Source organism: Ailuropoda melanoleuca, chromosome 12, assembly GCF_002007445.2.
Source record: "Ailuropoda melanoleuca isolate Jingjing chromosome 12, ASM200744v2, whole genome shotgun sequence".
Taxonomy (NCBI): domain Eukaryota; kingdom Metazoa; phylum Chordata; class Mammalia; order Carnivora; family Ursidae; genus Ailuropoda; species Ailuropoda melanoleuca.
In genome coordinates, this window is record NC_048229.1 from 30853771 (window position 1) to 30865627 (window position 11857).

The 11857-nt window shown below is 49.2% G+C and overlaps 1 protein-coding gene across 4 annotated transcripts; it reads left to right on the plus strand.

Annotated features, from left to right (window-relative positions):
- The first annotated feature begins 1123 nt into the window (after positions 1 to 1123).
- LOC100469322 (orphan sodium- and chloride-dependent neurotransmitter transporter NTT5) lies at positions 1124 to 11474 on the plus strand. 4 transcript variants are annotated; one of them, XM_019798216.2, is made up of 7 exons: positions 1124 to 1765; positions 1870 to 1996; positions 2147 to 2325; positions 8539 to 8725; positions 9095 to 9296; positions 10026 to 10191; positions 10400 to 11474. In XM_019798216.2, the coding sequence occupies exons 1-7, from the start codon at positions 1622 to 1624 to the stop codon at positions 10895 to 10897; spliced, it is 1503 nt and encodes a 500-aa protein (XP_019653775.1). In that variant the 5' UTR covers positions 1124 to 1621; the 3' UTR covers positions 10898 to 11474. The 4 variants fall into 4 exon arrangements, with proteins under 4 accessions (XP_019653775.1, XP_034494458.1, XP_011221531.1 ...); XM_034638566.1 differs by lacking the exons at positions 1124 to 1765; positions 1870 to 1996 and adding exons at positions 3478 to 4033; positions 9412 to 9571 and having other exon boundaries at positions 2262 to 2325; XM_034638567.1 differs by lacking the exon at positions 10400 to 11474 and having other exon boundaries at positions 10026 to 10370.
- The last annotated feature ends 383 nt before the right edge of the window (positions 11475 to 11857 follow it).

Genomic DNA, 11857 nt, shown 5'->3' on the forward strand with positions numbered 1-11857 from the left:
CTTGCTTCTCTCTGAGTGCTTTTGGAGCAGATGCAATGTGGAGCGTTAGCCGCGGTCTTACTGACTTGCCCCTCCTAGCATAAAACCTCTATCTCATCAGTGAGCTGGGGTCGCAGGAGACCAGGGCCCCATTATTTCCAGTATGCCATGCCAGAAATGAGGGCAGAGTGGAAGAAGGGGGCTCCTGACCTTTACTTATACCACACTTGTCTGGAATTTAGTATCTGCAACACATTGTCACTAAAAAGGAATGCAAAATGCTGGTGGTCTGCCCCTCCTGGGAAGATGCCTTAGCCTCTGAGTGGGATCTGGGGAGAGAGGGAACCCTGTGCAGTTTCCATAGCACGAAGCCAGGAGTGAGGAGGGAGGGAGCAGGCTGTGTGTCCAATGCCACCGACTCACTATTCTTAGTGAGTTTTATGAGATTTTCTTGAATAAATGTTTCTTCATTGGCTGCATGCCCTTAAGACAATTTCCAGAGACCTTAAATGTTTCTGTCTTTGCAATGGTCACAAGTTGTGCTTGTTTCACTAGGGAATGGGTTCACAGAGCCCTCATGCTGCCTTTCCAGAAATGGAACCCCAAGGAAGCTTTGGAATTCTACCAATCCTCTAGACCCACCTTAGAGCCACTGAATCAGAGTCTGGAAGAGTGAGGCTGGCAGATTGAATGGCAGGGGTCTGTGTGTTTTGAGAGCTCCATGATTGTGATAGACAGGTTTGAGAACCGCTGGCCCAGAGCTCCGTGTGCATTAGCTGGGCTAGGTAGACCAGAAGGAGAAAGGAAAGGACCCTGAGTGCCGGAGTGTTTTCTGTGTTCTTGGCACTCCCATTACATCATTTTTAATGCTATCAGACACAGCTGATGGGGCTAATGTCAAGCTGACACTCTAGCAGTTATGGCTCATTCATTCTGATTGGTGCTCACACTGTAACAGTTATTAAATATTTTGAAATTCGTCTATGCTTGTAAGATGAGAAAAAAAAAGCCACTAACCTGAGTTTCAGAGAGATGAAGTTATTTGCCCAAAGTTCAACCAGTGAGAAGGGTTGAATTAAACCAGAAGTTCAATTCTGGCCCTTTGTTTGCTCTAAAACCCTGCTGTTGTGAACTTTTACAGGCTGCTATCTGAGACATAGCCCTTAAAGTCCACTCTTCTTGGTGACCCCAAGATACCCTCAGGAGTTATTTGGCCTGTAAGAAGAAAGTCATGGAGTCCCTGGAAGAACTATCAGAGGAAGAGACTCCCAGAGAACCCAGAAGTTCCTCCTCCCCGTCCTGGAAGCTCACAGCCAAGGAGATTCTGGCCACCAAGACCCAAAACTACTTTGCTCAGACTAAAAGAACTAAGAACATCTTGATGCAAGTTGCCTTCTCCATCGGGCTAGGCAGCATATGGCGTTTCCCCTACCTGTGTCATCGGAACGGAGGAGGTCAGGCCAGGGGCCTGGATCCTGAGTTTCAGGAAGGAGCGTTAAGGCTTGGAGCCCGACTCCTGGGTCCTGGGGGAGGAGAGAACCGGAGGTTTACCCAGACTTGTAGGGGGTAAAGAGGAGGGGGGCCAGGACTCTGGCTGCCTGAGCACAGCTCCTGGCTCCCTTCTTCAGGCAGCTTTATCCTGATGTACTTCTTCATGCTCCTCTTGTTCGGGATCCCCCTCTTGTACATGGAGATGATCATGGGGCATTGGCTGCGTGTGAACAACATCCGGGTCTGGAAGCAGCTCATCCCCTGGCTGGGCGGCATAGGATACGCTAGCATATTGGTGAATGAAGGGCCCAGCCAAGAGGCATCCCAACTCAACCCTTGTGGTCTCCAGGCCCCCGTCTCTGCCCATCCTGCCCCTCAGGCCCACGTGTCCACCCGTAGGTGTGCATCTTGATGAGCCTGTACAACAGCATCATCCTCACCTGGAGCATTTCCTACCTGGGCAACTCCTTTGATAACTCCCTGCCCTGGAACCAGTGCCCACTGGTGAAGACCATCAATGTCACTGGTGAGGAGAGGGAGAGAGAAGGCCAGCAGGGCCACGGGAGGCAAGGGCACCAAGGAGCAAGAGACAGGGAGTGAGAGCCCAAGGGGAGGAAGCAAAGAGCAGGGGCAAGACACCAAGTGAGGTGGTGCCTAAGCATCTGCATCCCCCCAGACCTCTCTTGCCTTCGGACTGTGACCCACCAGTACTTCTGGTACCACACCACCCTGAGTGCCTCAGGCCACATTGAGGAAGGGGTCGAGGCCCTCGTCCTGCACCTCACCCTGGGCATCTTCGCAGCCTGGTGCCTCCTCTTCTTAACCATGATCACAAAGCTAAAGACTTCAATGACGGTAAGCCACCCCGACCAAGGACCCCTCTACCCCTTCGTGTTCGCAAATCCAAATATCCTCAGGCTTCCCGCCCGACACCATCCCACTCCTTTCTACTGACCTCTCTTCTCTAATCCCTGTGACCCTCTCCCACTGCTAGAGGACAGGCTTCGCCATCCAGGGGTCCTGAGGAAGGTGCTATAATCTCCCCAGGCTGTGGCGTCAACCACTGTCACAAGGAACTCCTCCTCTCCCACCCATGGCAGCAATGAGGGCCTTGTATTGACCCAGCGCCCTCTTCACCATCCCTCACCCCCAAGTCACAGCAGTGGAGACCTTCTAGGGCAGACCACAGCCTCTCTCCCGAGCCTTGCATCCTGCACCTGCCTACATGTTGACGGCGCCTGTTAATCCCTGAAAGAACTGACTGCCACTGATTCCTCTCCAGAGTTTCCCATTTATTTTATTCCAATCCATACTTCCAGTCCGTGCCCCTGGCACCTGGATCATATTCTCCTTACGTGGAAAATTTATTTCAGTGTGTGTGTCAGGTCATTTTGGTTAACTTTACCTGCAGCTTCTGGCCCCTGCATCTACTCAGGCAATCACCCCATGTGTCCCTAGAGGCCCACCTCACCACCTCTCCACAGCCTCCAAGATAAACCACTCACACAAAAGCAGATTATACTAAAAGCTTAGTAGGGGCACACTGAAAGAGGGAGGCTTGTCCTCCTATCCCAGAGCAAAAAGAACCAGAAATACTTTAAAATTCCTATTGACCATGTTACTTCCTCCCAAAGTCTCTTCTCAATTGCTGTTCCTCCCCCTTCATGATGTTGTTCCGTGCAGCCTTAACTCATGCACAGACCATAAAACCCAGGCCTATGAATTAATAATGTCCAACTGCCCTACCATTTAAAAACCATCTTTACTTGGGGTCTCACCCCTCACCTCTGAGCAGCTTATTGGTGGATGTTCCCCCCAAACAACATTGTTGTCTCCCTAGAATAATCCTCCTACAGCTCCCTCATGTTCCACCCAGGCCACTTTAACCCAGCTCATCCCCATCTCTCTACTCCTACTGACCTGTGTTCCCTGTTAATGCTTGCCTCTGCCTTCCCCTCCTCCCCACTCCTCCTGACTTCTGGTTTCTGTCCTGACCCACCTGGCCAGATCCTGATTTTCACAGTACTCCTCCCCTACATCCTCCTCCTCTGCTTCCTCATCCGAGGTCTCTTCTTGGAGGGCGCAATTGCCAGCCTCAGACGTATGGTGACCACAGAGGTGAGGCTCTGGGGACTCCAAACCATCTGCCTCCCCCACCTTCCCAGTCCTTCTCTGACTCTCCTTCTCCAACATCTTCCTTTCTGCCTCCAGCCTGCCCCTCATCCCTCTGCTCTCCACCCCAGTTCATCCCTCTTCCAGATCACTGATGGGTCCACTCTCAAGCTCACCCCCAAACGTCTCTCTCTCATCCCCATCCACAGCTCTCAGCCTGGGCCTCCCTGGACCTGTGGCGTCAGGCAGGAGGCCATGTGCTCTATTCCTTGGGCCTAGGCATGGGCACCACCATCAACTTCTCCTCCTACAAGGCTGGAGAAGACAACTATATCCAGGTGGCCTCCTTGGTGGCCCTGGTCAACCTGGGGACCTCATTGCTGGTCACATCCATCATCTTTATAGTGCTGGGGTTCTGGACCACCACCAGTGGCCCCACCTGTGTTGAGAAGTGAGTAATTATATCCTTGCAGGTCCAACAAGAGGTCTCCTTCCCTGTACCTTAGCAATCCCCCAGCCTCGTGGGCCTTCAGACTCAGACCTCTCCAATAATAATGATAACAACAATCATAATAGTTGTAGTAATATCACATTCTCAGAGAAAACTCCCAAATCATAATATTCTAATAGCCACCACTTCAAAGATAAGAAAATAGTCCCAGAGACAAGACTGTCTGAAGGCTTCCATAAATTGCAAATGATGTAAAGAAGATTTCAAAATCAGTTATTTAACTCACAAAGGAATTGTTACAGCTTTCTGAGCCACAATCAGAGGTTACTGGCCTAGGCTGCGTGTTGGAATCATTTGGGGAGCCTTAGAAAACATTCACACACCTGAGTCTTACTTCCAGAGATTCTGATTTACTTGATCTGGGGTGCATTTAGATGCTGGGATTTTTTTTAAATCTCCAAGGTGGAGTTTCTCTTCCAGTTAAGATTTTGAAAGCTGCAAAAATCCATGCTTCCTTGGTACAGCAATTTTAAAAATGGAAAAAATAAAACTAATACTTTCCTGTATCATTACTGAAGAGCAGAGGACACAATGAAGCCTTGATGAGTTCATCATGTGAGCAAAGAGCCATGAATGCCTTTATACCTGGGGTAAGCGCCTGACCTGGGAGCACGTGGCTGGAGGCGTAGGCCTGCCATGGATGGGGAGACTTTGCACAGATAAGAAGAAACCATGCAAGCATTTAATCACAGTATGGACTGCCAGTAGGTGTTGGAATCACAACAAGCCCCCAACAAAGAAATAAACTGCTCGACCCAACAGTTTTCCTCTCTATTCCTAGGAATTGTTTTGGAAAAGTGGCAGAACCTGAATGGAGACGTGGTCTCACGGTGCTCAGATTTGTGGCCCCACTGGAGCTGAATACAAAGACAAGCCAAAAACACCCACAGCTACAATCCAACCCACTCCAACCAAAATAATGACGTCAAAGAAATTAGTCCTCGCTGGGGGGAGGGGGTTGTGCAGAAAGTTGGGGGCATGGCTCGAGGGCAAAGTGAGCCCTCTTTAATCCCATTTAAAGGCTGAGAAAAAAACTCAACTAATTAAAACTGCCCCCCACCCCCAGCTCGCCTCAGTGCTTAGAAAACTCTAAATAGCCCTCACTTTAGCTGCCTGTTGGAATAAAAGGCTTAAATGTATTGAGACTACACAAAATAAAACAAATAACATACCTTCCTCCTTTGTTGTTCTCTATGCAATGTCCAACATGGAATTAAAAACCCTCAGAACATTCCAAAACCCAGGAAAATATAATCCATCACCAAGAGAAAAAAGAAGACCCAAAGATCATCCAGACATTAGAATTAGCAGACAAGAACTTTAAAATAACCATTATAAATATGTTAAGGAATTTAAGAGAAAAGATGAGTAAAATGGAAGCCATGGAGATATTTTAGGGAAGATACAGAAAATCTAAAAAATGACCACATGGAAATTCTAGAACTCAAAAAATAGATGAAGACAAAGTTTCACTGGATGTATTTAATTTAGATTGGAACCAGAAGAATAAAGGATCAGTTCATTTGAGGACAAGGTAGATAGAAGTTCTACAAAGTGAAGCACAGAGAGGACAAGAAGAATGAGAACTGGAGAAGAGCCTCAGTGACCTAGGGGACTGATAGATGTATAATTGGAGTTGCAGAAGGAGGGGAGAGGAGAGAGAATTAGGGCAGGAAATCTTGCTTTCAGCTTTATTTGTAATGGCCAAAATTTCAAGAAACCCAAGTATCTGTCAGGAGGTGAGAAGTAACAGATCTTAGTATATTCACTCAACCAATGGAGTACTATCTACCAATAAAAATGAATGAGCTGTTGATACATGCACCAACATGGATGAATTTCAGACATTATGTTGAATGTAACAAGCCAGACGTAAAAGACTACACACTGTATGAATCTATACAAAATCTAGAATAGGCAAAATGAATGTGTAGTGACGGAAATCTGTAGTGGCCTCTGGAATGGAGGGAGTGTCCTGGAAAGGGGCCCAAAGTAATTCTGTGGAGTGATGGAAATACTCTATATCTTGATTGGGTCACTTGTCAATACTCACTGACATGTACATTTATTTTTTTTTAAAGATTTTATTTATTTATTTGACAGAGACAGCCAGCGAGAGAGGGAACATAAGCAGGGGGAGTGGGAGAGGCAGAAGCAGGCTTATAGCAGAGGAGCCCGATGTGGGGCTCGATCCCAGAATGCCGGGATCACGCCCTGAGCCGAAGGCAGACGCTTAACGACTGCGCCACCCAGGCGCCCCTGACGTGTACATTTAATATCTGTGCTTTTTATTGTCTCTAAATTATAGCTCAATAAAAACTGAGTTTGTTTTTTTAAAAAGCTCCTGGTTGATTCCAATGAGAAGCATTAGCTCCTCAGGCAGCACTGTCCAGTAGAACTCTGTGATGCCAGAAACCTTCTATACCTGCACTACCCAATATTGTAGACACCAGCTACAAGTAGCTAGAACATTCGAAATGTGGTGAATGTGGCCAAATAATGCAAATGCGACCAAGGAACTGAATTTTTCGTTTTATATCATTGAGAGAGAGAGAGAGTATGAGAGAGAGAGAGATCACGAGCAGGGGAGGGGGTAGAGGGAGAAGCAGACTCCCCAATGAGCAGGGAGCCTGATGCAGGGCTCGATCCCAGGACCCCAGGGTCATGACCTGAGCCAAAGGCAGATGCTTAACTGGCTAAGCCACCCAGGTGCCCTCATTTTATATAATTATAATTAACTGTAGTTGACATGGCCATATGTGCCTAGTGGCTATCATGTTAGTGCTGCCCTAGAAGAGCTGCCACATGAGCCCCTTGCCCTTCATTATATGGAGCTTCTCAAACTGCAGTGGACATTATGAATCAGCATTAGATCAGTCAATAAGTCTGGGATGCACCCAAGGTTCTGCATTTCTAACAAATTCCCAGGTGATGCTGCCCCTACATGGAGCTTCTAGTTAGAGTAGCAAGACTATAGGTTACTTTCTCTTTAGGTAAGGAAATGTGGAGGTATGGATTATCAGAGTTTTCTAATAAGGATAGAAGACACCTGAGGATCTGTTAGCGTTTCCTTAAATTAAGCAAGCACAGTATTTATGACCCAGTGATCCCCATTCCCAAGTGTGTATCCTAGAGAAGTCCTCACACAAGCCCTGCTAAGGGATGGTTATTGTGACAGTGTTTGTAATCACAAGAAGTGGGGTCATTATTTGGGGACTAGAGTATAAAATGTGGGTTGCAAATGCAGCAGAGGGCAGCAGTCAGGAACAACAAACCAGACATACACTCAGCAATGTAGAGATATTGCCAGAAAAACTGAGGGAAGAAAAGTAAGAAACAGAAAAACAAAACACAATGACATTCAAGTGATGACACACAAAACATATATTTCTTGGGGCATCTGGGTGGCTCATTTGGTTGAGCATCTGCCTTCAGCTCAGGTCATGATCCCAGGGTCCTGGGGTCAAGTCCTGCCTTGGGCTCCCTGCTCAGTGGGGAGCCTGTTTCTCCCCTCCCTCTGCCTGCCACTCCCCCTGTGTGTGCTCTCTGTGTGTCAAATAAATAAATAAATAAATAAATAAATAAATAAATAAAATCTTTATAAAACCATATATTTCTTTTTTTTTAAAGAAATACCCGTATTTAATGTTATTAGTCAAGCACATGAAAGTGAGTAGCTGTAGGCGTGAAGGACAGAGTGAAATTCAGACTTGAAGGAGGGAAAAGTTTAAACAGACTGCTCTACTGGTTGAGGAGAATGATCCGATGTCCAAAAAAGAGAGACGATTCTGAGTGTGTTCGTTCCCAGGGCTGCCATTACAAGGTCTCACAGACTACATGGCCAAAACAAAAATCTATCCTCTCGCAGTTTTGAGGCAGAAGTCTGATATCAATGTGTTGGCCGAGTTGGTTGTTCCTGAGATGATGGGGGAGAATCTGTCCCATGCCTCTTCTGGTGGTTTGCTGGTGATCTTTGGTGTTCCTTGGCTTGTAGGTGTCTGCTGTTGTCCTCACATGGGGTTCTCCCTGTGTGTGGGTGTCCAAATTTCCCTTTTTATAAGGACACCAGTCATATTGGATCAGGGGCCATCTTTAATCATCTCTCTAACAACTGTATTTCCAAATAATTTCACGTTCTGAGGTAACAAGGGATTAGGACTTGAACATATGAATTTAGCCAGGGGTGGGGGGACTGTTCAAGCCATAACGCATAGGAATCCTAGCTACTACAAATATAGAATCTTCTGCCCCTTAGGTGGAATCCCCAGGGCAATTCATGCCAAGCCCATGTGATGAGCTTCCAGGCCGTGTCCAGTAGTCCTTGTTACTCAGCTGCACTCCTCTCGGCCTCTCACTTTCCTCTCCAGTCCCCAGCTGTGCTGGTTTGTGGAGAGCAGGGGGGCCAGCCTGGTCACCACCTTTTCTTGCCTCTGCTTCCCATTCAGGAGCGTCACAAATCTGATGAACCTGATAAAAAAAGGCGTGCTGCCTCAGGATGCCAAGCCCCCAGAAGACATCCTACTCCTGCCCGCCCTCGACTATCTAGAGTGGATCAGCAATCTCCCTCAACACCTCCAGTACCAGGTCATCCACTTCTCCCCAACCTGCAGCATCAAGACACAGAAGGAAAAGGTGTGTTTGTGGGGGCAGGAGGGTGCTTCCCAAAGGCCCCCAGAGGACATTAGGGGCCACCCATGCGTCATCTGAGGCAGGCAACAGTTACAGTCCTGTCTCCATCACCATTGCGTATGTACCAGGGTCTTTGCTAAGTTGTCGCTTGACTTTAATTCTCACATCAACCCTAGGATCCCAATTTGTTAGAGGAGGAGACTGAGGCCCCGAGAGGTGAAGCTCACACAGCTCGGCAAACACTCAGCCTTCTGCCGTCCATCCACCGCCCTGTGTCTCTGTCCTCTGTCCAACACACACATTGCTAATCGATCACTGCGCCATTCCCCCCATCCAGACCCACCAAGCCCTGAGAGCCCTTCTCCCCCACAGTTCATGCAGGGCCCCGGCCTGGCATTCGCAGCCTTCTCCCAAGCCGTCTCGTTGTTCCCTGGTGCCTCTTTTTGGGCCATCCTCTTCTTCCTGGCCCTGGTCATCACAGGGCTGAACACCTTGTTAAGGATCTTGGAAGGCATCGTCTATCCCCTCCAGGACTCCATCTCCATCTTCAGGAGGTATCCCAAGCTGCTGTCAGGTACTGTGGATTCTCACCCTTCTTCCCAGGCCACCCCCATCTCCTGGGCTCACTTCAACCCCTGGCCCAGCCCTACACCTGGACCTCAGTGTGGCCAAACCTGCCTTTGCCACAGCGCTCGTCTGCTTGGGAGGGTTTCTGGGCAGCCTCATCTTCACCAGTCACCCTGGCAGCTACATAATGTCCTTGTTTGATGAGTGCCTGGTCCCGCTGACCCTCATCATCATTGTGGCCTTCCAGAATGTGGCCCTGGCTTGGATCTACGGAGCTAGGAGGTAATGTCCAAGCCCTGGGGTCCACGCAGCCAGGGACCTATCCCAGGTCTCTGAGGAGAAGGGGGGCATGATCTGCTCCCTCTGTCTGTCCCACAGAGGGGGTCTAGCTCATAGCACGGGGGCGCAGAGGGAGTGATCTGAGGCAACCAGGTGGGTCCTGACAGAAAAAGTAGTCAGAAACCAGGAGACTCAGGTTCCCCTATCATGGGCCACATGGGATAGTCTGAAGGCAGAGGGCTGGAGCCTGGCACTCCGCCTGGATCAGGGGTTCCCACGAGGATACCAGATGCAGGGCCCAGCCTCAGGGAGGGCCCAGCAGCCCTTGGTAGCCCCTATGAGTTGAGAACTGGTGAGTGAACCAGAGGTCTGGCAGACCCACCCTCCCAAGAGCTCCAGGCCCTGGTGGCCGGGGAGGGCTCCTTCCAGACATCTATGCCCATTGCCCCCACCCCAGGGTCAGGGAAGAAATATTCGGTGATCTGGGCCGCCTGTTGTGGTCCTTCTTCACTGTCCTGTGGTGCTACGTGACCCTGCCCGGGCTGCTGGCCCTGACCACCATCTGCATCATGCAGCTCTACCAGACGGAACCCCCCTACTACATTGCCTGGAACAGCAGTATGGTGAGATTCCCCTCCCTGGCCTCCCGCCCCTACTCTGGGCACCCTTCATCTGATCTCCCATTCCATAGGACCCTAGGTCTGGGCTCCTTCCATCCTCAGTTAGCCAGCTTCCCAGCCCCTGGGGAACCTGATCCCCAGCATCACATGGATTGAAATCCCCTCACCACCACCTCCTCCTCCCACCCCGCGCTCTTCTCTCTGCCTCCAGAGCCAGGAGGTAGAACAGCCCTACCTGCAGAGCACCCTGGGCTGGGTCACCTTCCTCAGCATCCTCACCTTCCTGCCGATCCCGGTCTACCCACTTCAACACTGGTGGTACCTCGAGGACCATATTGCTTCTGATCCCTTTGAAAAGCTACAGTCCAAAAAGATGCCCTTGGTGCCCCCCAAGCCCTTACAGTGGCCTAAGCACCACATGAAGTCCCAGAAGGGAAACAATGAAAACTCCTCCAAGAAGCTCAGCCTGCCCTTCATTAGGGGGGTGAACCTGAACTCATGGCGGTTCAGCCTGCCCTTGAGTAGGAACACCCAGAACTCTTCCCGGTTCAGCCTGCCTGTTGTTACCTCCCTGACATCCACATTGTCCATGAGGAGTTTCAGCCTACCAATTTCAAGGCAGGTGAGCCCGGCCTCAATGGCCATGGACAACAGTGACCAGCACATGGAGACCAGAGAAGAAAATCAGCACGAGAAGTCTGTTCAGTAACTGGTGACACCACCCATTTTTCCAAGGCAGCAATTCTGTCCAATAACTGGTGGCATTAGTGTCCATTTTGCTACAGAAATCATTGGTTCTGCTGGAAAGGAGGGGCAGGTGTCCGTGGAAATTCTGCCTAGCAACCACTCATTTGGCCTTGGAAAGAAATGGACAACTCAGGAGCTCTTTTCTTTCCTGGAATAATACAAGTTCTGCTAAGTGGAACATTCTGCTCTGGGGGTTGGAGAATTCAGACGAAATCAACTCAGCCATTCACAGGACTGGACCTAGTGCCTCCTTTCTCCCTGTGAGGAGAGAATACCATGTTGGTATAATGGGGATGGGCTCCGTAGCACTTTCTAGGACCCAGCCTTCCCAGTTATCATGGAGATAGACAGTGTTCTCTCCAAACCCCAAAGTCCACAAACTGGATCACTGGGGTGGCTAGTTTTTCCAGGGCTACCTTCTAAGAATGGACTGGGATAACAATGCTGAGTCAATAAATCGATCCACTGAGACCCCATGCTCAGGCTGTGGGTGCAGTGTTCTTTCTGTCAGCCTCCTTCTACACATCTACCCTCCAAATCACCAACCTCTGATGAGCTGAGTGTCCAGTCTGGTGATTCCAATCTCCCTCTCCCTTTGGGACACAGATACGGAGTTTCTGTGTTCCTTTTTGTTCTGGAGTTGAGACAAACCACCTGGGAACTTTGCAGCAATCAGTATTACTCAACCCAGAAAGTGTGTTAACCCTTAAATCTAACTTGATTTGGTGACCGTACTAAATATGTCTCATAATTATCATCTCACTACTCCTATCAAGAGGGGAGCATGCTTAGAACAGCACCAGGTAGGTAAGTCCTCGCTACCTATCATGCTTCATTCTTACTTCGGGGAGAGTCACTCACCCACTTGGGCTTTGGAAGGTAGGTCACCTGGTTTCTGTGGGCTCAGAACCAAGGAGTCTTG